This window comes from Xenopus tropicalis, chromosome 5 (assembly GCF_000004195.4).
Source record: "Xenopus tropicalis strain Nigerian chromosome 5, UCB_Xtro_10.0, whole genome shotgun sequence".
NCBI classification, from domain to species: domain Eukaryota; kingdom Metazoa; phylum Chordata; class Amphibia; order Anura; family Pipidae; genus Xenopus; species Xenopus tropicalis.
In genome coordinates this window covers 85,329,298-85,355,444 of record NC_030681.2, presented here as the reverse complement: position 1 = coordinate 85,355,444, position 26,147 = coordinate 85,329,298, and the positions used below count along the sequence as shown (strand labels likewise).

The window sequence follows — 26,147 nt, the reverse complement described above, 5'->3', positions numbered from 1 at the left end:
CATACAAAAATACATATATGTGCTGCTGTTCAACTAGATTTCCTTAAGAAAATTGTTATTAGGATAAATAAGCTTTTGGTCTTTTGGTACCTGCAGATGAGGAGACCTCAGACGACAGACTTCCACAGGACCTTATTACCAAATTGTTGACAGAAGACCTGTGCAGTGACCTGAAATCTCTGCAAGTGCATTTAATCATTTCTGCTGTCTCTGAGTTGTTAGAGAGGCTTAAAACATATGGAGAAGACTGCATTAAAGACAAGTATACGGTCAGCAATGTTCTTTTTTTTTTCTGGATGTGGCATAAGTTTACTGTCATATTTAAAGCCTTTCATTTCTTAGTAGGATGGTATTTTATAGGTGTAGTTGTACAAATTCATCAAATGTATTTTGATCACATAGACCATAGATCAACATATCACAGTATGGCTTTTAGTGGAAAAGGGTGTAGCCTTATGGTGGCTACAAAACTGACCCATTGACACACAGCATGAATATATTTTTATACAGCCTGAGATGATATTCCATTTACTTCTTATAACACAAAATTTCAGATTGTGTTCAGATGAAAACAGTTATAGATCTCTTTATTGTTCATATACTAAATTATTATTTTTCCTTCTCTAGTTTTTCAACCAGTGCTGTGGCTTACTTGTTCGTCTCTTGCCGATGCTGTCCACTTATTCAGACCTTATTTTATTTTACCTGAGTTTGTCTCTGGCAACACATAGAAGTACTGGGAAACTGTTTTCTATCTTGGCTCACCTCTTCACTGAACTTGCTCAGAAAGTAAGAACCACCTAAGTACTAAACAAAAACATCACTGCTTGTTTGGCAGTGGCTGTAATATCCATATGTGTCTGTTTTAATGCAATTTATGGCAACAGCATAATAAAGACAGTCAGGTCAGCTGTAGTCTAGTACAGGGATCCCCAACCTTTCTTACTCGTGAGCCACAGTCAAATGTAAAAAGACTTGGAGAGCAACACACGCATCATAAAAGTTCATGAAGTTGCCAAATAAGGGCTAAGATTGGCTTTTAGGTAGCCTCCTTGCATAATATCAGCTTACAGGGGGTGTTATTTGGTAGTAAATCTTGTTTTTATTCAACCAAAACTTGCCACCAAGTCAGGAATTTAAAAATAACTTCCTGGTTTGGGGGCACTGAGAGCAACATCCAAGGGGTTTGTGAGCAACTTGCTCACCAGCCACTGGTTGGGGATAACTGATCTAGTAGTATACATGCTGAACTTGTCCATTTCCACCCAGGTGGTAGGCCAAAATGGACTTTTTACCTTAAGGGCCTATGCATATCTGTCAGGAGAGGATGGCATCAACGGCTCGATGGCATCCTCACCTTATGGGATTTTCAAGACAACTATATGGTTACAGAGGCCATTGTTATAGGCCCTCTACATGGAACTTAAGCTGCAAAGTCTGCAGGCTGCATATACAAGTAGATCTTTCAAGTGACCTTTGGATGCACTGCTCAGGTACAGATTTGCTGCTACTAAATCATCCTCCTGATTAGAATGTTGCCATTTAACTTCGCAGGGTTTTTGCCTCCCTAAAGAGCTGATTGAAGAAGCTGCTGGTGAAGGGGCAACTGAGTTCCATGATTATGAAGGTGGTGGCATAGGGGAAGGAGAAGGCATGAAGGATGTCAGTGACAAAATTGAAAATGAGGATCAGGTAACAATAGCCTTTATTCTATATTTTCTGGTGGGTTCTGAAAAGTAATTGTTTTGTGAATCTTGGACAATTATAGGAGCTCAGTATAATCAGATCTGTTTTTCTGATATTAAAGCCTTGTTGCCCTTCTGAAATGTATAAATCCTCCTCATCTTTCATTGTACAGTACAAATGCTGATTTATACAGAAGCACAGGATGACCCTGCTCTTGAGAGCTTACACCCTAAAAAGAAAGTTCTATCATCTGTTGAAACATGCAGCTTACCACTGGGCTGGAAACTGGGGCCATGCATTCTGAGCTGCCTATGCCTTACCTTTATTCTTGTGAATCCACTTGCATGACTACTAGAATTTGTTTCAACTTCATTTCACGTCAGTGTGGTTCGTAAGAATTCATCTGTATTAATGCTTTCAGATAGAAGATACACTGAAGAAAGGGGAGGATAAAGAGAAGGATGATCCAAACAATAAGCCTGATGTCAAAGAAGAAGACAATGCTATTGAGATGTCAGAGGATTTTGATGGAAAAATCCATGATGGGGAGTTGCAAAAGAAAGGTACATGATATATCTTCTGTGTGTTACCACTCTGGTATTTCAGTATTGTTGTGAGCAAAATATTTGCTTCTAAATAGGGTTTATTTGCCTCCCTTATTTTATAAATGTTTATCTTTTTTTGAGTGAAACTGATATGAGAGTCCCTTTTGTAGTTCAGTAGTAACATCAGAGCCATGAGCAAAAGGAAGGGTTCCCCCCATTGCAGAAGATATTGTTATGACCCCACTAGTGGCTGCAGGAACATTATGGAGCAGCAGCCAATACAATGCTCTACACATTTGTGTGGTCTTAGACTAGCAGTAGACAACTGGTTCTGGTAAAAGATCTTATAAGCTATAAGATATTCATATTCACTCACTAAGGTAAATTCTGCAATGTTCCTAGATGGGTCGTAAAAATCCAAATCCAAGTGCAGAAATCTATTTTCAAATTATAAACCATTAAATCTTCTTTTGATTGCTGTAGATCAGGATATGTTGGTTTTTCTGCAAGGGTCCTTTCAACCCATCTGTTTTTATACAATTCTTTGTTAGTCTGTTTCTCTGCCTCATAGTTAATTTCCTAACAAGAGCTTCTATGTTGTATTTGTCTGTACAGACTTGGTTAGTTTTATGTGTTTATGATGCTTTATCGATGCTTTTAAGACATTAGGATGGAAAGTTTTCATATTTAATTAACTTCAAGGGACAAATAGCCAGGTTGTGGCTATTTTTGGTTGTACCAGCACACAGCCTTGATTTAGAACTTATAGAATTCTTTTTTCCATACTGACAAGCTTCAGTGTGTGGATCATCATCTTTACTTCCTGGCACTACTGCTGCCTAGGAGAATTCTGTAGGAAATGGAAATTTCAAACATTTTAGAGTAACGCTAAATTTTTGTTAAGGGGTTCCACACCTCTATTTGCCTCTTCCTTGTTGTGCTTTATAGCAAATTATAATAGTATGGTGACGGAATGTTCTTGTTAGGTCAGTATTGTTTTTCTTTTTGTGTGGGAGGAAATTTGTCTGAAATTTTCAAACCTTAAGAAATGTATAGGCACCATAGGGTGCCATTTGTTTCAAAGGGTCCTTCGTGTTTTGGATTCTAGTTTCTGCTTCAAGTTTGTGGTCCCTGGTGTGACTTAAAGAGCCCCTCACCCAACTTGTAAGTTGGAACCTTCCCCTATGTATCTATCCTACCCAGTAAATTCAGTTGAAACTTCCCTACTTAACACTTGTTATGTATATATATCCTAACCAGTAATTCAGCTTACTACACCTAATCTTCTGCCAGTACTTACATTTGTGATGTTGTACCTGTTATTTAACTGCCTGCAATGTAATTCAGAGATACTGTGCCTTACAGTTGTATAATTTGACCTGGAATCCAACTTCTTAAGTTTATACTCTTATTTTATTTATTTTGTTATATACAAAATAATAAAATGCCCCTTTTTTTAAAACTATTAGTTTGACTTAAAGTGATACTGACACTAAAAAGTTACTCTTCAAAATATTAATGTACATAAAAAGTTACCTATAGGTCATGTTGATACTTTTCTGCTGATAGTTCTGCTTTTTTTTAAGTTAATTGTTACATGAAGTTCCTAAACCTGACTGTTTTGCCAACCTGACTGTCCCTTCTCAGCCTGTCAGTTATAGCTTCTAATGCCAACAGACATCTGCTGCACAAATATGGCAGCCCCCTCATAATGGAACATGGGGGCATGTAGAAGCATCAGCAAATACTTTTAAGGCAACATTATAAGTAGCACGCAAAGACAATGTCATGATAGATGTAAAAAAAAAAGTTTAATTTCTTATGATTTCGCAGAGGAGGAGGATGAGTCCAACAGTGATGAAGAAGAGCTGGATAAGCAGATGGGAGATCTTGGTAATGCTGAAGCTGACAAACTGGATGAAAGGCTCTGGGGAGAAGATGATGATGATGATGATGATGATGAAAATGAAGATGAAAGTGATAAAACTGAGGAGACTGGACCAGGGATGGATATGGTAATGCATTAATGATCTAAACACAGTGTTTAATACATATATAAAATGTTAAAATGGCCAGATACAGTGTAGTAGTAATCTTTCCACATCTTACATTGCATATCTAGGAAACATCAAAGCAATTAAAAAGGCTGCCATCCTCAGTCATGGGGCAGCAACTTTCTTAGCACCAGCTTGTTTTACATGTCAGAACCAGCAGTTCAGAAAGTGACAGATACTCCTTTCAATGGCAATTTCTTACAAATAACTTCAAAACCACTACCACATTTTAGGCAGTTAATATAAATTAGTAAATAAGTTACTGGAAAGAATTCCATTTTTGTTCATTGTGCATTTTCCCCTATTATTTATGCAGAGTTCATCTGTAACAAAATAGCCACTGTGATATCATTCAGTAACAGCCCTCCTGACACCTTGTCTTGTACAGACATATGGAATATATATTGGTATATGGTAAATGAGCCCCAGAATAGTGGGTCTTGCCAAATAAAAAAATGTGGGTTTTTTTTTTTCTTTTTAGTTCAATATTAACATACATTTGCTTTGTCAGGGTGAATCTGAACTTGTTGCTAAAGATGATAACTTGGACGCTGATAACAAAAGCAAAGAGGATAAAAAGCAGGAAGTAAGAGATAAGAGGGATGAAGAACAAGCAGAGGATGTACCAAACAAGCAACAAATTCACGAACAGATTGATGAGGTGGGTTGTTTACTTTTCTTACTGATTATTAGTCCTTTGACCTAATCAGTAGGTATGCTTTTGTTGTGGATGGCTTATGCTTTTGTTCTAATACAATAGAAGCCCAAATGTATGTCCCATTTTGATGCTGCCCCCTGGGAAACGTAAAATCAGGGTTCTACTGTGTAGGAGTATTTTATAAACTTTCTACTTTTGCTTCTAAGAGATGCATTGAAAATCTAGTAAAAAAAAATAAAAAAAATTACTAAGCCTTTTCTTATCCCCTTTAGCGTGAGTATGACGAGAATGAGACTGACCCATACCATGGTAATCAGGAAAATAAGCCTGAACCAGAAGCTCTTGACCTACCTGATAATTTAAACCTAGAAAATGAGGAAGAAAAAAACAGTGGAGATGAGAAAGAGGAGGGTAATGAAGGTAACTATATGAGCTACTTTGCTGTGATTTATTCATCATGTACTTAATATGTAACCCTGACACAGAAGTTTAAAGCAGAAGAAATGAAACCACTGGATAAATCTGAAATACTGGATATTTATTTTATTTTGTGCACATATTGTGTATAACATCATCGGCCAATTACTTTCCCTATTATGCCAAAGTGGGTGCTGTTATTTAAAGCAAACGCTGTTAATGCATTACATAACGCATGGTTCCACTTAGGCTGATTGGATATTTAATCAGTGTGTTAATCTTTTAAAAACTGATGATAAAACAGGTTAATAGGGAGACTAAAGCCTTTAAGGCCACAAAAGTTTAATTTGAGAGGTATTGTGTATTTATTTTTAAAATAAGTATAATGCACCTAATGATTGAGTAGTGTGTGCTTACCTGTAAAAGTTCAGCCTCTGCTGAGACCATTTATATTTACACGTTGTATAGAATTGTACCTTTTGCTTTGCAGAGGGAAATCCTTATGATATTGAAGAGAAGCCCTTAGATGTAGATGATAAAGATAAACAAGATGAAGGACATGAAGAAGGCAGACCTGAAGAGGAGCAAGACTCTAACGCTACAGAGAAAAATGCATCTGAACAGACAGGAGAAGAGGAAGATGGAAAAGATACTGAGAATCCTGATCAGGAGGAAAATGAACAGAATGAGGAGGAAAATAAACAGAATGAGGAGGAAAATGAACTACCTGTGGAGGAGGATAAGATGGATACTGGTGTGAAAGATGAAGAAGACAGGCTACCAGCAGATCAGGGTATATTACCAAAGGTATGAAATTTTTACAATGGGTTCTGCCAGATTATTCAGGAAACAGCATAACATAATTTAATGGAAATCGACAGTCGGCTTGCCTGTTAGATCAGAATAGAGGTTCACTTAAAAGTAAGCACAAACAAGGCATTCAGTCCATTGAATGTGATGAATAGAATTTCATGTCAAAGAACATCATGAGTAAGTTCCAAAGGCCAGTAGCACCAAACAATGTGGAAGGGTTTTGTATTCTTTTAAATATATGTTCCATTAGTAAGCCACAGGCAGGGCACGCGTTTACCTTATATCACCCACAAATAGACTGACATGTTTAAAATTGTTTAGACATAAGGGGTGATGTAATAAATGGTCTTATATTTGCTACCTGTCTATTAACCCTTAGCAACTAATCATCAGGTAGCATATACTGGTCAGCTGCTTGAAAACAAGTATCTGATTGGTTGCTATGGGTTAGTAGATGTGGACAAAATTAAGAATTTTTATTACATTACCCTGTTAGATGTTAGTTCTGCTACTTAGTGCAACTATTCTTCCAAACGTGTGTCTGATTTGTGTGTGTGTGTAATATGCATCAAACTCACTCAAAAATTCCTGGCCCTATGTTCTTTAATTCCACACCCATGAGGATACTGTAAGAAGGTAGATGGAAATAATCTGGGACATGCCACATATTTGGCAGACCACCTTACTGGAGTTGAATGACAGGCAAATAGGAATGCACCAAATCCTGCAAAAACAACAAAAAAAAGAATAGTGATAATGAATAGTTAAGAATACCTATTGCTTCTGAAGAGCTTCAGGCAGGTGCTATATGCGTGTTCCTTTAGGCTGAAGAAGAGACACCAGAGAAGGAAGAAGGCATTGCAGACTCAACAGAAAGAATGGAACATGACTCATGTGGGCAAACTGCAGAAGAAAATTTGCAAAGTGAAAGTGCTGCAGAGCTTGCAGGATCAGCTTCAGAAAAGGATGATGCGAAAGAGGTAAGAGACAGAACCTAGCCTCTACCATAACTGATATTACAATAATTACAACTGTATAAGGGAACATTATTTTAAAAAGGGTTTTAAAAACTGTTTTGTTTTTTTTGGTCTTTGCATTCTAGGAGCATGGCACTGGAACTGCTGATGCTAGCCAATCTGAGGGTCATGAATCCAAATTAATGGCACGTTTGGCATCTCAGAAGGAAAGCATCAAAACTACACAGGTCTGTTTTTTAAGAAAGTAAAAATATAAAATAAAGCAAGGGATTCTTTAATGGGAAAACATGTTTTTTTTTTTCAAAGTGCATCAGTTCTTATAGCAATAATCCTGTACTAAAATCAAGTTTTCAAAAGAGCTAACAGACTTTTTTATATTTAATTTTGAAATTTGACAAGAGGCTAGCCATTTCCTTACTTTTCAAAGCCATGTGACTTGAGCACTGATAAACTAAAGTCTCTCTTTACTGCTGTGCTGCAAGTTGGAGTGATATCACCCCCCTTCCTTTCCCTTCCAGCAGCTGATCAGCAGAACAATGGCCAGGTAACACGATAACAGCTCCCTGACCCCTATGCTGAAGGGTTCAGCTGCACCACGGTTTCTGCTACCCGTGGACAAACCTCCCTAAAATTGCTTTGCAATTGGTGTTAGTTTAAATATATTTAAAATAGAAAGTGCCTTCAAATACTACATACTTCATACAGTGAGAGATTGAGGGCAGTGACACAATAAATATATTAAATACAGTTAGAGGCAGTGTGAACTTTAGCCATAAATACATTTTATGCAGTGTGAGGCAGTGCATACTTTAGTTACCTGAAGCCAGAAGTTACCTGAAAAATAAAGTCAGAAATCCTTTGCATTGTAAACATGCTCCTATGCTTCACGTAGTAGTAGATATGAGAATAGCATTAAAGCAGAAGAAATTGGAGACAGTCCCCACACCTAGTTCTTTTTTTTTCTCCCCATTCCTTGCGGTTGAGTGTACAGTATATTGTGCTAATTTTTGAAATGCTACAACTCCATGTGAGCACTGGGTCTCCTTTTAACAATTATTAATCAGGTATCCACTGTGGCTAATCCTGATGAATACCCATTACATATCTTATCACACAATGCTAAGGGTCAAAGTTATCCAGTTAGGGCTTTGGCACACGGGGAGATTAGTCGCCCGCGACAAAACTCCCTGTTCGCGGGAGACTAATCTCCCCGAGTTGCCTTCCCCTGCCATCCCACCGGCGAACATGTAAGTCGCCGGCGGGATGGCACACGCGGCGGCGAGATTTCGCGCAAATCGCCGAAAAAGACTTGCAACTTGCGAAAAAGACTTGCGAACAGGGAGTTTTGACGCGGGCGACTAATCTCCCCGCGTGCCAGAGCCCTTAAAAGGAGAATGTCATGTAAGAACTATCTAAACCAACGCGCATCCATTATAATTATACAGGAAACACATTTTAAAAAAGGTAGAGAACATAATATTGGGACAGTGATTTTATTCCTCAGCTTCTACTAATAACAAGAGGAGTGACAATTCTACTTCACAAATCCGGCCCAGTCATAATACAGTCACCAGACACAGACTCATGGTGCTCACAATAACCACACATTTATACATTTTTTTAGAGTGTAAAGCGGAAACCAGGCCAGTCTGATGATGAACGATCACTGGGCGATCATAGCCAGCAGGTCCACAAGCGGCTTAGGATTATGGATTCCAGCAGTGAAATGACAGACAGTTCCGACAGGCCAGAACATAAATCAGGACAGGCCGACGCTTACGAACACATTAAGCAAGACTCTGTGTCCTATGATGTGCAGACATATGGTATTCATTCGTTTTTTATATTTTCATTTCATTATTTATTTCACTTGCAGTAGTAATATAATAAAAGCAGAGGTTAGTGGGTTAGGTCACTGGTAAGATAGGTGTACGTTCAAAGAGTGAGACCATTGCTGGTACATATGTGAAGGTAATATGTCCTTGATATAAAAAAAAATTTCTTGCAAAGCATTAGTTTGTAGTATTGCACTACCTGGCCCCTTTGACATCTGTAAATGTTACTTTTACCTCACTGCACTTTATAGATGTTGCTAGTAAAGAGCAGGAGAAAGCCATGCATCCTATGAATGAAGACAACGGAGAGAAGAATCCACATGAAGAAGATGCAATGGAAATGGAACCACCATTGGATGAGAAGCTTGAAGCCATTGATGTGGAGAAATTGAAACCAGAGGAATTGACCTCAGATTTGTCAAAAACGCAAGGTAAACAGAAGTAACTACATTGTCTGCAGGAAAGTTTTTTGAAGCTTTGAATTTATTATTTAACATTATTTAAGGTGCCATATGATAGCACAAAAGTGGCATTCTGTTGTCAGCTTGGCTCCATGTAGGGTTTGCACCTTATTGTATTTGACATGTTTCTGGTCACGTTTTGAAACCACAAAAAGTATTCGCTGTATTGCTGTAAAAACAGGAAGCATTCTTATGCTTACAGTATATTAAAAACATAAATGCTACAGTATAATTACATAATATAAAAACAACAGATGATTAGCAGTTTCCATATTAGCAATGCAATTTGTTTCTTTTCCAGAAAATAGACAGTTACATAAATAGTTACTTGTGGATTTTATGTCCAATGCAGGGCCTGGCGATGCTGAGCTAGAGAGCCAAATTGCAAAGACTGAAGAAAATATAGACACCGCTGAAAGAAGTCAAGAAACAGGAAAGGCAGAGAGAAGCACCGAGTCTTCAATACACACTGCTCTACAATTTCTAACGAATGCTATAGAGCAGGTAATCAGTGATGCCAGAATTATAAATATATGTGTGTGCATGCAGCTTAAATTTACAGTGCCTGAAAAAAAGTTGTAATCAGTATGTGTTTATTTAGTTATGCATATCATTCGTACCTAGTATTTACCTGATCGTGTCTTTTTTATAGGTTGCTCACAATCCAGAAGAACTGAGGGAAATGCTGGAAAAGCAGTTGGAAGTCTGGCAGATGCAGTCAGTTAGTAGCGTTGAAGAGGTGAGGGTTGACTCACTTGCAAAGGGCTGCTTTCTCAACATAGCAGTTCATACATCACTAGAATTTTCTCTTTAAAATGTTTTTTTGTTTGTTTTTGTTAATAGACATTTTAGTTAGAACAGCACTAGTAAATAATGTATGCATTGCAACTGAAATGGCAGACTATACCAGAAAGGCATTTATTACTATTAGTAAAATTGTCATATTGTTAATTGTTGTACAGCAATGCATTAGGGAATAAGAAAACATTTAGGTTTTTTTGCAAATTTGTAAGCAATATCTTTTTTTTTTTTTCTTTCTGATTTTATCTTGCCTAATGTAAAATTTTGTTCTTAATTCCATGTGTTCTTCCACCCATTTATTGTTTTAGGAAAAGACTGCAGCTGAGATGTGGCAGCGGTACCTCCTACTAACGGCTCCTCTTTCCCAGCAGCTTTGTGAGCAGCTAAGGCTCATACTTGAACCTACACAAGCAGCCAAACTCAAGTTAGTACAACTGTTAAATATATTCTTAGTGGGAATCATAATGCACATTTAATTGCACAGCAGCAGTGGCCTGGCTAAACTGAGATAATTGGAGTGGGAGGGATCAGAAGGTCATTTTTTGCCTTCAGCCTTTATTATAGGTGCAGGAAAAGGTTTTGGTTACAATGTATAAAATATGTTCTACTTACATGAGCAATAAACATTCTGTCTGTGTTTACAGAGGTGATTTCAGGACCGGAAAGAGACTAAACATGCGCAAAGTGATTCCATACATAGCCAGTCAGTTTAGGAAAGACAAGATTTGGCTACGAAGAACAAAACCCAGCAAGCGACAGTATCAGATTTGTTTAGCTATTGATGATTCCTCAAGTATGGTTGACAACCATTCTAAACAGGTAATTGTGCCCTGTACCAAATGTTAGGCTGCTAATCCAATGCATGTTTTCTGTAGAGGGCCATAAACACTAATGGATTTCCTTTTCATTTTAGCTTGCTTATGAGTCATTGGCTGTCATTGGGAATGCATTGACTCTCTTAGAAGTGGGGCAGATTGCTGTGTACAGGTAGGAATAATAACATTAAATTACATTTTCAAAAGAGCACTGATAGCTATTATTTAAAATAAAATGAGCCTAATGATATAACATGCTTATGTAAACTATCTGTTGTGGAGATCCCTAGGCTTCACTCCATTCATTCTAACATGAAAAGCCATAAGAGCTCAATTTCTTTGCCATAGGAAATGACATAACCACACTAACAGCATAGTAGATAAATGGTCACCACAGATTTGCTAAAGTATGAACCCTAAACCTTCTCCTGCTTTGTAAGAAGGTACACGGTCATACTGTGGGAACCCACTCTTATCACTATTCTAGCTGAATGGTGAAGTACATTCTCACTTCCATTCAGTTAACAGTTCATGTGTGCATCTCTATAGCCTGACCGTCTGTCTGTAACCTAAAGGTCCTGTCTTAACCGAAAGCTTGGGAGAAAAAAAATCTTGTGGACGCCACTTACCAATTAAGAATATGACATTTTAGAGATTCACTTGACTGTTTAAAGTTTGACAGATTTTTTTTTTCTTTTCGTTTTGTTTTTTAAGTTTTGGCGAGAGTGTCAAGCTTTTACACCCCTTCCATGAGCAATTCAGTGACCAGTCTGGATCTAGGATACTCAGCCTCTGTAAATTCCAGCAGAAGAAAACATTAATTGCTCAGGTATGGCATTGTGGAAATGTATTTATTAAATTTATTCTTTTACTTATTCTTGTGCATCTTGTAGTGATGATATAGTCTTATGTTACATCTTCTAATAAACTCAGGTTTTTTAATAACTGTTTAAAGCAGTAAAGTCTTTTGGGTCTTTTTGGTTTTGTTAAACTTTTCATGCGAAGTGGATAAGAAGTTTGTAAATCTGAAGCTACCACCAGAGAGCTGTATATGATACATCAGTATTTTTTTCCCTGCGATAACAATGGTGACTGCTTCATAAATCAGCCCTCTGGTGTTAGGCTTCAAAAAGGCACTGCGTAAATCTTTAAAGTTACTTTACTGTACTATAATAATATTATAATCCACAAAAAAAAGGCACAAATAACCTCTAAAAAATGCCCTAGTAAATAGTGTTTAGTAATATTTCCCTTCTTTAAAATATTAGGATATCATAAGTTGCGGGTTTCATGACCTGTATAAAAATCACTTGGCCAGCAGTATGTTACCTATTAGTTTGCCAATAATAAAGGCAGGACTTAAGGTTGACTTTTACTCCATGTAATGTATCAACTTTTGCCAATTTTTCTGTGTGCAGTTCTTGGAATCTTCCGTGCCCATGTTTGCTGCTGCACAGCAGTTGTCCCTTAGTAGCAATCCAGGTAAGATTACTCATTTTAGAATGTAGTGTAAATATGTTTGACCCTAATACGACTTTACTCTCCTAATTTGATTTTTGTTTTTATTCCTGTATTTATTATTTCTGTTAGAAACTGCACAACTGCTCTTAATTGTGTCTGATGGAAGAGGCTTGTTTGTGGAGGGGAAAGACAGAGTCACATCAGCTGTACAGGCGGCAAGGAATGCCAATATATTTATTATTTTTATCATTTTGGACAATCCTACTTCCAAGGTAAACTACATTCTGGTGTATTTAGATTACTTCTACTATGCACATTGTATAGGTTGATGGCACACAGCATAATACCACCTTGGAGCTCAAAAGTGCAGGTTTATTTCTTGATGGGCCCTTTACTTTATCCTTACATATGAAATGGGTTCATAGAGTAAAATATCAATATAAATTTGCCAACTGGAGGGTGTTGAGGAACAAAATGACCCCTATATCTTGACTGTCTAGGTCAGGGCTGTCCAACTGGAGGCCCTTGGGCTGAATGTGGCCCTCCAGAGAACTTTAATGGCCTCCAGTCTGCTCAGAGGCTACTTAGACTTCAATATATTACATCATCATTTTAATTTAATCCAGCCCCCAGCATTCTATATGCAATATAATTGGCCCAATACGTGTAATAAGTTGGACAGCATTGATCTAGGTTATGGTTGCTGTGGAAGAGAGGAATAAGTGTCATAGTGCATTTGTGCCATTTATGTGTGTCTGAGCAATATATGTCTGTTTAAGTGGTCTAACAACTGTTCACTGTTGGATACTTTCTAGCTGCCCTTGCCTGTGTGGTACCTTTCACTGCTGAAAGTACTTAACACATCTCTGGGTATCATTGGAGATTATTACCAGACTGTTATTACAGACTACCGTGTATGCTACATAACCCGTTAAAATGGAAATAAAATTTGCCATTCCTCTCTGGGCAACTTGTTTTGAGACTCCAGGTAGATTTATCAGTCTGCTTCACTGTTGAAGCAGATCAGTATTCCCATTCAAAATGCTGCTTGATCAGAGTGAAGAAGCTTTGCATTAGTCTGTACTTTACATTTCAGGTACAAAATTATACCCATAGTTTACCATGGCATGTGTAAATTAGGTAGTATTAACCTGAACAGCTCTGGCAGAGCTGTTCATGATTCATAATTTATGGTTTTGTGCTGACAATAGAAGTGGCCATGCATAGGCCATCGTTGTACTATATGGCTATCCATTTGTATAGCCAAAAACATTGTTGTGTATGTGTGTACAAGGTTCAGGCTCTATCACATCTTTTGAGGCCCTGAAATTCTGTGACTTTCTTTAGATCCAAATATTGCACATTCATCATGCTGGCCAGTACTTTTATTGTACAACAGAAATGCCATAACATTTGTAAAGTAGTATGCATTTTTTCTTTATCTATTTGCCTGATTAGTATTTGTAATAACTGAAATAGAGCATGTGCATTGCAAAGACATTACTGGTCATTTTAATTTGGTATTTTTGGTCATAAACAGATTCTCTTTCTTTTGTTTTAGGATTCCGTTATGGATATTAAAGTGCCAATTTTTACTGAAGCTGGAGCTATGCCAAAAATGATATCTTACATGGAGCAATTTCCGTTCCCTTTCTATATCATCCTCCGAGATGTAAATGCCCTTCCAGAAACCCTTAGTGATGCCCTCAGGCAGTGGTTTGAGCTGGTGACTACCTCAGAGAATGTCTAAACCCCACATTTATACAGCAAGCTTCTACACTTTCATGTTGGTGGCATTGAACCGAAACATCAGAAGAACAGGACACATGGACTTCCTTTTTATAAGTGCTACAATGTCCTGTGACTCAGGTCAAAATTCATTGCTGCACTGATGCAGGATGCTATGCAATGATCCACGAACACAATTTACCTCCACTTTCTCCTTCCATCTTCTACAGATATATAGTCATACTACCTGCTGTCAATATTTCCATTTGTAGCTCACTTAACACAGGACTCATTTAAAAAATGTATTCATATTTTGTCAATCTGCTTCAAAAAGTAAAGAGAGGTTTTTGAATAAATGTGGACAATTGACTCGCTGAGATTTTGTAATCGGTAGAGATAATAGGCTATATTCAAAGAAGCTGGGGTTTTTTTTTTTTTGTTTTGGTTATTTCAATTCAACCAAAAACGTAAGTTCTGTTTCATTACTTGAAATGGTTTCTGTAGAGGATCTCGTCATGTTTTCTAGGTATTTTTGTGATCCAATTTGTTTTTTTTTATTGTTATTAACAGTGGTCCGTGGTAAACGTTGTAAATCACTATGTTAAACTGTGAAGTCTGCACAATTTGTACAATGATCTTTGGACATATACTGTGTTTGAAAAATGTCTACGTGAGCGTTTTTTTTTATCCTTTTTAGCTTTGCGGTCTAATAAAGTCAAGTTAATTGTTTACCTGGTCAGTTACAATAGAGGGTACCATTTGCCTTTCAGGGAACTACATTCACATGTGTCCCCACTCAGCCACACAGGTTATCACTGCAGTCTGCCACTAAAAAAAATCCATTAGGTTTGAGTAAAGCCCGCTCAGCATAAATTCCATGCTGCCTTGGACAGTCGAAAATTATTCTCAACATCCTTGAACTGCAGCAAATTCTGTATACACAGGCTGATATAAGCTGGCAACATGGCCACTCCATTTTGAGTTGACAGCTTATTGTATTGTGTATGGGGCCTTACCAATGGCCTGCTTGACCATTACTTAGCTGAAAACTGGCCAGGTTAGAAAATCCCAGTGGACAGTAACCTCATCTGTAGGCTGATGCAGTCATCTCCTGACAAGTCTCCATAGGCCACTGTAGGATACAGTCATAGGCCTGAGAGCCAAGTTATCAAATCAGCTCATTTAGGCCCAGCATGTGGGTTCTGGGTGGGATCTGAAGACCTCACCAAATAAGAAAATTTATTTTTGCTGCTTCTCCTTTACATCCTCTTGGAAGGAATATACATGAGGAATTAGATTCAGTATTACAATTTAATTCCTCAAAATCTTTGCGTAATTGACAGTTTCTGTAGAGTGAGATCCAACATTGAATAAAATGGTACCTAGAAGCTTAAAATGTACAACACTGGCATTTGTGTTCCAGCGCCATAAATTGATACAACCTGTGATACATACTTTGTTGGACCCCAGCACACCCCTGTTAGGTGCAAACCAAAATTAAAAAAAAAAAACAAATATACACACATATGCATTCAAAATACAGTAGAACCCCGCTTTTACGTTTTCCAAGGGACTGTGAAAAATCTGTAAAATCCAGGAAGGAAAGACTAAATTATGCATGAAAATGTCAGTATGAGAACTGAATCTCCAGAGAAAATGGGTCCTGCAACAAGACAATACCCCAAGTTAAACTAGTCAGTCTACCAAAGAGGTGATAATAAGCAGAAAAAAGACAAGTTACATTTTTGACTTTAATGCTACAAAAATGTTGTGAAAGGATCTAAAGCGGCCAGTTAAAATAAGGGAGCCCACAAGCATCACTGAGTTAAAGGTGTCCTTTTAGGAGGAATGGGCTAAAACTCCTTCATCTGATGTGCTAGATCAACAGTTACCAGAAGCATTTTAAAGGTAATATTTATTATAGTGTAAAAACGCCAACATCACTGAGTTATGTTGCCCATAGCAACCAATCAGTAATTAAACATTCACCTACAAGTTAGAAAACAACAGTAAATATCTGATTGGCTGCTATGGGCAGCATTACTGGGGCTGTTGGCTTACACATTATAATAAATATAACCTTTAGTTGCAGTTACTGCTGCCCAAGCAAAGGTTCATATACTTTTGCTACACGCAAATATGCAACTTTGGATCATTTTGCTCAATACATTAACAAGTATTATGTCTTTGAATCATGTTTACTAGTTTTAGGACTTGCAAAAAAAGGTTTTTTTTATAATTACAATTGGTCAAAAGTATGTTCAAGACAAGCCCTAATCATTGCACTCTGTAAACAATACGGTATACCTCCCTTTTAAGCTTGGTTTAACAAAAGCATGATAAAGTACAGAGATACTAATAGTATGTAGCCATGGTTATTTGGATGTGCTGTGTTTTAAGTTTTTGTTTTCTTATTGATGCTGTGGCTGGTATCAGGCATTGCTAGGCAATACATATTCCCCATAGTGTTGAATGTAATGCATAAATGTAGAATCTTTAGCATGTGACATATAGATTCTTGAATGCTAGCACCACAGATCCTGTGTTTTATGGTGGTGAAACAGTGCTAAAATGCTGGACCCCTGCAGCTATATAACAGGGATAGAGACAAAAGCTGCACAGGAAAAACAGAACTGTAATGCATTTTTATTTTATAGTTTAACCCTTTTACTGCCAGCCATTTTGGTCAAAGCGGAACTTGTATTGCCAGACAGTTTTTGAACATTTTGCACTGTTTCACTTTAGGGGCCTTTCCTCGGGGGGACTTTTAGTTTACCAAGGAAAACAATATATCGTTTTTTTCAGAACAACCTAAGCTTTCAAAATATGGTAGAATTTTTGTGTAATTCCAATTCTGTAACAAGATATAGGCTTCTAAATGTCTAAAAATGCAAAAAAAATCAAATTTTCCATAATATAATCACACATACTAGAAACAAAAATTATTTTATGCACGAATATACAACTGATTTGGAAAGTCCCATGTCTCCTGAACGTGCCAATACCAAATATATATAGTTTTATGGAGATTTCTCACTTGTATAGGTCAAAAACTCCCAGCAGTACACTACCAAATTCCCAAAGCACTGCTCCAAAAAAACTGCATACTTTGGATTTCAAGGCCAAAATTCCACTAACAGAAGGTTTATCCCAGAAAATTGTACATTTTTGGAAAGAACAGATTCTGGGGAATACAGAATAGGCACAACTGTCTGTCTACTCCAAACTATCAAGTCGCAATGCTTTCCTAAAGTTATTGGTTTTTATCAAAATTTGTGATTTTTTTTAAAAATCGCTTCAAAGCTTCTAGTCTATAGTATCTTATCTCCTACAGGTCATAAAGTAACCAAATAAAACACCCTAAATATGAATGCCTGGGGTCCACTGAACAGTTTGATGCCCAATATGTATAGGTTTACCTAAGTATGTGGCATGTAGGGGCCCCAATGTGAACATACCCCATATGAACTGTCATTTCTGTCATTTCAGCTTCTGCAAAATCAACACATTTACATCATTATATGTGGGATGAAGCTAGTAAAAAGTACGCTCACCCCAGAAAGTCATATATTTTTGGAAAGTACACATTCCCCCGAATCTAAAATGGGTACCCATGTCTTTCTACTCCAAAGTACCAAGCCGCACAGCTTTTCTAAAGTTAGCAATTTTGATGACATTTCCAAAAATCCCCTCAAAGCTTCCACTTTGAAGCATCTTATCTCCCACATAGCATTAGGTACCAAGATAAAACACCCTGAATTTGAACACCAGGGGTCCACTGAACAGTTTGATGCCCAATATGTATAGGTTTACCCAAGTATGTGGCATGTAGGGGCCCCAATGTGAACATACCCCCATATGAACTGTCATTTCTGTCATTTCAGCTCCTGCAAAATCAACACATTTACATTATTATATGTGGGATAAAGCTACAAAAAAGTACGCTCACCCCAGAAAGTCATATATTTTTGGAAAGTACACATTCCCCCGAATCTAAAATGGGTACCCATGTCTTTCTACTCCAAAGTACCAAGCCGCACAGCTTTTCTAAAGTTAGCAATTTTGATGACATTTCCAAAAATCCCCTCAAAGCTTCCAATTTGAAGCATCTTATCTCCCACATAGCATTAGGTACCAAGATAAAACACCCTGAATTTGAACACCAGGGGTCCACTGAACAGTTTGATGCCCAATATGTATAGGTTTACCCAAGTATGTGGCATGTAGGGGCCCGAATGTGAACATACCCCCATATATACTGTCATTTCTGTCATTTCAGCTTCTGCAAAATCAACACATTTACATCATTATATGTGGGATAAAGCTAGTAAAAAGTATGCTCACCCCAGAAAGTCATATATTTTTGGAAAGTACACATTCCCCCGAATCTAAAATGGGTACCTATGTCTTTCTACTCCAAAGTACCAAGCCGCACAGCTTTTCTAAAGTTAGCAATTTTGATGACATTTCCAAAAATCCCCTCAAAGCTTCCACTTTGAAGCATCTTATCTCCCACATAGCATTAGGTACCAAGATAAAACACCCTGAATTTGAACGCCAGGGGTCCACTAAACAGTTTGATGCCCAATATGTATAGGTTTACCTAAGTATGTGGCATGTAGGGGCCCCAATGTGAACATACCCCCATATGAACTGTCATTTCTGTCATTTCAGCTCCTGCAAAATCAACACATTTACATTATTATATGTGGGATAAAGCTACAAAAAAGTACGCTCACCCCAGAAAGTCATATATTTTTGGAAAGTACACATTCCCCCGAATCTAAAATGGGTACCCATGTCTTTCTACTCCAAAGTACCAAGCCGCACAGCTTTTCTAAAGTTAGCAATTTTGATGACATTTCCAAAAATCCCCTCAAAGCTTCCACTTTGAAGCATCTTATCTCCCACATAGCATTAGGTACCAAGATAAAACACCCTGAATTTGAACACCAGGGGTCCACTGAACAGTTTGATGCCCAATATGTATAGGTTTACCCAAGTATGTGGCATGTAGGGGCCCGAATGTGAACATACCCCCATATATACTGTCATTTCTGTCATTTCAGCTCCTGCAAAATCAACACATTTACATCATTATATGTGAGATAAAGCTACAAAAAAGTACGCTCACCCCAGAAAGCCATATATTTTTGGAAAGTACACATTCCCCCGAATCTAAAATGGGTACCCATGTCTTTCTACTCCAAAGTACCAAGCCGCACAGCTTTTCTAAAGTTAGCAATTTTGATGACATTTCCAAAAATCCCCTCAAAGCTTCCATTTTGAAGCATCTTATCTCCCACATAGCATTAGGTACCAAGATAAAACACCCTGAATTTGAACGCCAGGGGTCCACTGAACAGTTTGATGCCCAATATGTATAGGTTTACCTAAGTATGTGGCATGTAGGGGCCCCAATGTGAACATACCCCCATATATACTGTCATTTCTGTCATTTCAGCTCCTGCAAAATCAACACATTTACATCATTATATGTGGGATAAAGCTACAAAAAAGTACGCTCACCCCAGAAAGTCATATATTTTTGGAAAGTACACATTCCCCCGAATCTAAAATGGGTACCCATGTCTTTCTACTCCAAAGTACCAAGCCGCACAGCTTTTCTAAAGTTAGCAATTTTGATGACATTTCCAAAAATCCCCTCAAAGCTTCCAATTTGCAGCATCTTATCTCCCACATAGCATTAGGTACCAAGATAAAACACCCTGAATTTGAACACCAGGGGTCCACTGAACAGTTTGATGCCCAATATGTATAGGTTTACCCAAGTATGTGGCATGTAGGGGCCCGAATGTGAACATACCCCCATATATACTGTCATTTCTGTCATTTCAGCTCCTGCAAAATCAACACATTTACATCATTATATGTGAGATAAAGCTACAAAAAAGTACGCTCACCCCAGAAAGCCATATATTTTTGGAAAGTACACATTCCCCCGAATCTAAAATGGGTACCCATGTCTTTCTACTCCAAAGTACCAAGCCGCACAGCTTTTCTAAAGTTAGCAATTTTGATGACATTTCCAAAAATCCCCTCAAAGCTTCCATTTTGAAGCATCTTATCTCCCACATAGCATTAGGTACCAAGATAAAACACCCTGAATTTGAACGCCAGGGGTCCACTGAACAGTTTGATGCCCAATATGTATAGGTTTACCTAAGTATGTGGCATGTAGGGGCCCCAATGTGAACATACCCCCATATATACTGTCATTTCTGTCATTTCAGCTCATGCAAAATCAACACATTTACATCATTATATGTGGGATAAAGCTACAAAAAAGTACGCTCACCCCAGAAAGTCATATATTTTTGGAAAGTACACATTCCCCCGAATCTAAAATGGGTACCCATGTCTTTCTACTCCAAAGTACCAAGCCGCACAGCTTTTCTAAAGTTAGCAATTTTGATGACATTTCCAAAAATCCCCTCAAAGCTTCCACTTTGCAGCATCTTATCTCCCACATAGTGTTAGGTACCAAGATAAAACACCCTAAATTTGAACGCCAGGGGTCCACTGAACAGTTTGATGCCCAATATGTATAGGTTTACCTAAGTATGTGGCATGTAGGGGCCCCAATGGGAACATACCCCCATATGATCTATCATTTCAGCTCCTGCAAAATCAACACATTTACATCCTTTATGTGGGATAATGCTACAAAAAAAGTACATTCACCCCAGAAAGCCATATATTTTTGGAAAATACACATCCCCCCGAATCTATAATGGGTAAATATTTCTTATTGCTACAAAGTACCAAGCTGTAAAGCTTTCCTAAGTTTGCAGATTTATATGACATTTTCGAAAATCGCATAAAAATGTTGCAATTTGCCGCATTTATCTCTCACAATTTCTTGATAAAGATCAGATAAAGACAAATCACCCCAAAAAGGAACACCAGAGGTCTACTGAACAGTTTGATGCCCAATATGCATAGATATACCAAAGTCTGCGGTATGTACTGAACCCTAAATGAAAATAGCGCATAAGGATTTCTCGCCTGCCAGCTCAGCTTTTGCACACAGAGCCCCCTGTCAGTGTATTATGTGCCAAAACTTCCCCTAACTATACAGATCCCCCACAAAACCATATATTTTTGGAAAGTACACATTCTGACAAATCCAACAAGCGTAAAGAGTCCTTTCTACACCAAAGTACCAATCTGCAGAGCTTTCCTAAAGTTATTGGTTTTTATGACATTTCAGAAAATCGCCTAAAAATGTTGCAATTTGTCGCATTTATCTCACACAATTTCTTGCGTACAAAGGCAAGTCACCCCAAATAGGAACACCAGAGGCCTACTGAACAGTTTGATGCCCAATATGCATAGATATACCAAAGTCTGCAGTATGTACTGAACCCTAAATGAAAATAGCGCATAAGGATTTCTCGCCTGCCAGCTCAGCTTTTGCACACAGAGCCCCCTGTCAGTGTATTATGTGCCAAAACTTCCCCTAACTAAACAGAGACCCCCACAAAACCATATATTTTTGGAAAGTACACATTCTGACAAATCCAACAAAGGTAAAGAGTCCTTTCTACACCAAAGTACCAAGCCGCAAAGCTTTCCTAAAGTTATCGGTTTTTATGACATTTCAGAAAATCGCCTAAAAATGTTGCAATTTGCCGCATTTATCTCACACAATTTCTTGCGTACAAAGGCAAGTCACCCCAAATAGGAACACCAGAGGCCTACTGAACAGTTTGATGCCCAATATGCATAGATATACCAAAGTCTGCGGTATGTACTGAACCCTAAATGAAAATAGCGCATAAGGATTTCTCGCCTGCCAGCTCAGCTTTTGCACACAGAGCCCCCTGTCAGTGTATTATGTGCCAAAACTTCCCCTAACTATACAGATCCCCCACAAAACCATATATTTTTGGAAAGTACACATTCTGACAAATCCAACAAGGGTAAAGAGTCCTTTCTACACCAAAGTACCAATCTGCAGAGCTTTCCTAAAGTTATTGGTTTTTATGACATTTCAGAAAATTGCCTAAAAATGTTGCAATTTGTCGTATTTATCTCACACAATTTCTTGCGTACAAAGGCAAGTCACCCCAAATAGGAACACCAGAGGCCTACTGAACAGTTTGATGCCCAATATGCATAGATATACCAAAGTCTGCAGTATGTACTGAACCCTAAATGAAAATAGCGCATAAGGATTTCTCGCCTGCCAGCTCAGCTTTTGCACACAGAGCCCCCTGTCAGTGTATTATGTGCCAAAACTTCCCCTAACTATACAGAGACCCCCACAAAACCATATATTTTTGGAAAGTACACATTCTGACAAATCCAACAAGGGTAAAGAGTCCTTTCTACACCAAAGTACCAAGCCGCAAAGCTTTCCTAAAGTTATCGGTTTTTATGAGATTTCAGAAAATCGCCTAAAAATGTTGCAATTTGCCGCATTTATCTCACACAATTTCTTGCGTACAAAGGCAAGTCACCCCAAATAGGAACACCAGAGGCCTACTGAACAGTTTGATGCCCAATATGCATAGATATACCAAAGTCTGCGGTATGTACTGAACCCAAAATGAAAATAGCGCATAAGGATTTCTCGCCTGCCAGCTCAGCTTTTGCACACAGAGCCCCCCGTCAGTGTATTATGTGCAGTAACCCCCCCCTAACTATACAGAGACCCCCAGGAAACCATATATTTTTGGAAAGTACACATTCTGATGAATTCAAAATAGGTAAAGTTATTTTTGTACACCAAAGTTACACCTGGCAAAGCTACGCTAAAAACAGATCAGGAACACTTATATAGGGATAAAATGTGATAAAACCACAAAAATTGTGCAAATCAGTGAAACAACAAAATAAGTTACATGACAGTGTAATTAGTGGCCAGAATATCTGATCCAATAGTTACGCTGTCAAAATAAACAGTTTTTAGGTAAAAGAAAATAAAAACAAAGTGGTAATATGAAAAAAAAAAAAAAAAAAAAACAAAACAAAAAAAACCAAAGTGTTTGTGTATACATGTGTGTACATGTGTAAAAGTTGTGTGATAGTGTGTAAGTGTGTATATGAGTGTAAATAAGTGTATAAAAGTGTGAAAAATGAAAAAAAAAAAAAAAAAAAAATAAAATAAAAAATGCTAAAATGTGTGCTGTAAGTGTGTGTAAATGTATGTAAGTGTGTATAAATGTATGTAAATGTGTGTATAAGTGTGTAAAAGTGTGTAAATGCAATAAAAAAAAAAGTCCTTACCTGTTCCTGAAGACCGATCGCCTCCTTCGTCATTTGGGCCGGCGCTGGGGGAGAGGGAGGAAGCAGGAAGCAGCAGATGCGATGCGATCGCATCTGCTGCTTCCTGGAGGGTCCTGCGAGCGATCGGCTCGCAGGACCCTGATGACAGCCCCCCTGGCACATTGCCCAGGGGGGCTGTCATTGTTAGAAGCCCTCTGCAGCGGCGGCACATGCCGCCGCTGCAGAGGGCAGCGCTTAAACGCCAACGACGTATGAGACACGTCGTTGGCGTTTAAGCCCTTTTACTGCCAGCACGTATGCCATACGTGCTTGGCAGTAAAAGAGTTAAATGGTGAGTTTATCACCTACCACTCTTCAGTGCAATCCAGGCTGAAAATGAAAGTGTTGCTGTCAAACACAGTGGTCTCCCTCCCTGCTGTACTAAAATTAGCCAGGTGAAACCTATGGTTACTTTTAGGGAGGTTGGGGATAGAAGCCCTGCACTGATTTAGCTAAAAGTCTTGTGCAGTGTTATCAACAAGTAGCTTCCCACAGAATAATGGAAGGCATGGCTAATCCCATATACTAAACTTTCTGCACTGGTCCAGATGTTCATTATCCCTGTAATAGTAATGGTCCAGGTCTTCAAAATCAAGCACAATTTGTGACACTGCACATGCTCAGTGTGCTCTTGGAGGCTGTTAAGAAGCTAAACTTAGGGGCACATTTACTAACCCACGAACGGGCCGAATGCGTCCGATTGCGTTTTTTTCGTAATGATCGGTAATTTTGCGATTTTTTTCGGCGTCTTTACGATTTTTGCGTAAAAACGCGATTTTTTTCGGCGTCTTTACGATTTTTGCGTAAAAACGCGAGTTTTTTGGCATCTTTACGATTTTTGCGTAAAAATGCGAGTTTTTCGTAGCCATTACGAAAGTTGCGCAAAGTCACGATTTTTTCGTAGCGTTAAAACTTGCGCAAAACGTCGCGCCTTTTAAGTTTTAACGCTACGAAAAAGGCGCGACTTTGCGCGCAAGTGTTAACGCTACGAAAAAATCGCGACTTTGCACAACCTTCGTAATGGCTACGAAAACTCGCATTTTTACGCAAAAATCGTAAAGACGCCGAAAAACTCGCGTTTTTACGCAAAAATCGTAAAGACGCCGAAAAAATCGCAAAAAATACGAAAAAGTTGCAAAATGTTCGTTTCCAATCGGAATTTTTCCAATTCGGATTCAAAATCGTGTCTTAGTAAATCAGCCCCTTAGGGTTGTTGAAAAATCATCACGCATGAAGTTGATGTGACAGGGCTAATATGCTGTGTATATTCCATATGTACAGTATATTTTAAACTGTAAAGCAATGCTATGCTCAGTAATGCTCTGGGAAACAGAAGTGTCTTTAGTTAAAATTTAAAATTGCAGCCCTTCAGTTTCAAAGTTTTAGCACTACCCTATCTGCACAGGACTGGAATATGAGATCACAGTTAACACATAGGGGCTGATTTATTTATCCACGAATTTGAATCCGAATGGGAAAAATTCGGATTGGAAACAAACATTTTGCGACTTTTTCGTATTTTTTGCGATTTTTTTCGTTGCCGTTACGACTTTATCGTAAATTGTCGTGACTTTTTCGTAGCTGTTACAACTTATGCGAAAAGTCGCGACTTTTACGATTTGCTCGTACATTGTCGCGACTTTTTTGTATTGAGCGCTCATAAACGGCGGGCAAAACTTTCAGACTTTGCATGATTTTGGAAGCCTCCCATAGGACTCAATGGCACTCTGCAGCTCCAACTTGGCCCAAGAAAAGTCACGATACTGAAGCTTGAATGAATCCGAAACTTTTGTACTCGGCGCAAAGGCTACGAAAAAGTTGCGACAATTTGCGCAAGTCGTAACTCTACGAAAAAGTCGAGACATTTTGTGAAACAGTCGTAACGGCTACGAAAAAGTCGCGACAATTTACGAAAAAATTGCAAAATACTGATCATTAGAAAAAAACGCATTCGGACGCCTTCGGTCCGTTCGTGGATTAGTAAATCAGCCCCATACTGTAGGATGATGGTCTTACACTAAAACAAAATAGAAATCTTTCTTGTCAAGAGCTTTTTCTCTGCCCACTGCACTGTCCACAGATTGCCTGCTCCATACAGATGTTCTTGAGCTGCAACTCCCAGAAGTAAAAAAAAAAACCTATATATTAGGTAATGTTCACGTTTCACTGTGAATAGAAGTCATTCAAGAAATTTTGATACACAATTTTAATATCCTTTCATTCTTATAACAGTATTGTGCTAACTGCAGCAACCAGTAAAAATAGTTCAATTTCAATTTTAAAGCTCTCAAACATTCTCCTATTGATTTACCATTGTGACTTTCCAACTTTTGCCTGTATGGTAAGTTAATTACACCCTAACAGTTGCAAGCCTGAAATGTAATATTTCAAAAGCTACAAATAAAATAGAAAATTAAGATTAAATTGTATTAAAATACTCATCTGTATCTCAGGCCCAAATTTGCAATCTGTGGGTTTGGGAAAATGCCAGAGGGGCTGTATGATGCCACTATTTGCTGGGCCTGTGGAGGCTGTTTGGGCCTCTGTTTAATTGAAATATCAGGGTCTATTTTGAAGCCCAGTCTGGACCTGCTATATCTTA

General features: G+C 38.2%; 1 protein-coding gene across 1 annotated transcript in view; it reads left to right on the top strand.

The window, feature by feature from the left end:
• mdn1 (midasin AAA ATPase 1) overlaps positions 1-14,980 on the top strand; it is a 126,650-nt gene extending 111,670 nt beyond the window's left edge. Inside the window, exons 82-102 of the mRNA XM_002940316.5 lie at positions 97-269; positions 628-789; positions 1,555-1,692; positions 2,108-2,249; positions 4,065-4,246; positions 4,797-4,946; positions 5,216-5,363; positions 5,851-6,167; positions 6,998-7,153; positions 7,276-7,377; positions 8,775-8,976; positions 9,237-9,416; positions 9,799-9,950; positions 10,099-10,185; positions 10,556-10,671; positions 10,892-11,066; positions 11,161-11,234; positions 11,777-11,891; positions 12,481-12,544; positions 12,653-12,795; positions 14,085-14,980. Coding sequence (XP_002940362.3) covers positions 97-269; positions 628-789; positions 1,555-1,692; positions 2,108-2,249; positions 4,065-4,246; positions 4,797-4,946; positions 5,216-5,363; positions 5,851-6,167; positions 6,998-7,153; positions 7,276-7,377; positions 8,775-8,976; positions 9,237-9,416; positions 9,799-9,950; positions 10,099-10,185; positions 10,556-10,671; positions 10,892-11,066; positions 11,161-11,234; positions 11,777-11,891; positions 12,481-12,544; positions 12,653-12,795; positions 14,085-14,273 — 3,167 coding nt within the window. The 3' untranslated portion in view covers positions 14,274-14,980. The remainder of the gene's footprint in view (positions 1-96; positions 270-627; positions 790-1,554; positions 1,693-2,107; positions 2,250-4,064; positions 4,247-4,796; positions 4,947-5,215; positions 5,364-5,850; positions 6,168-6,997; positions 7,154-7,275; positions 7,378-8,774; positions 8,977-9,236; positions 9,417-9,798; positions 9,951-10,098; positions 10,186-10,555; positions 10,672-10,891; positions 11,067-11,160; positions 11,235-11,776; positions 11,892-12,480; positions 12,545-12,652; positions 12,796-14,084) is intronic.
• The last annotated feature ends 11,167 nt before the right edge of the window (positions 14,981-26,147 follow it).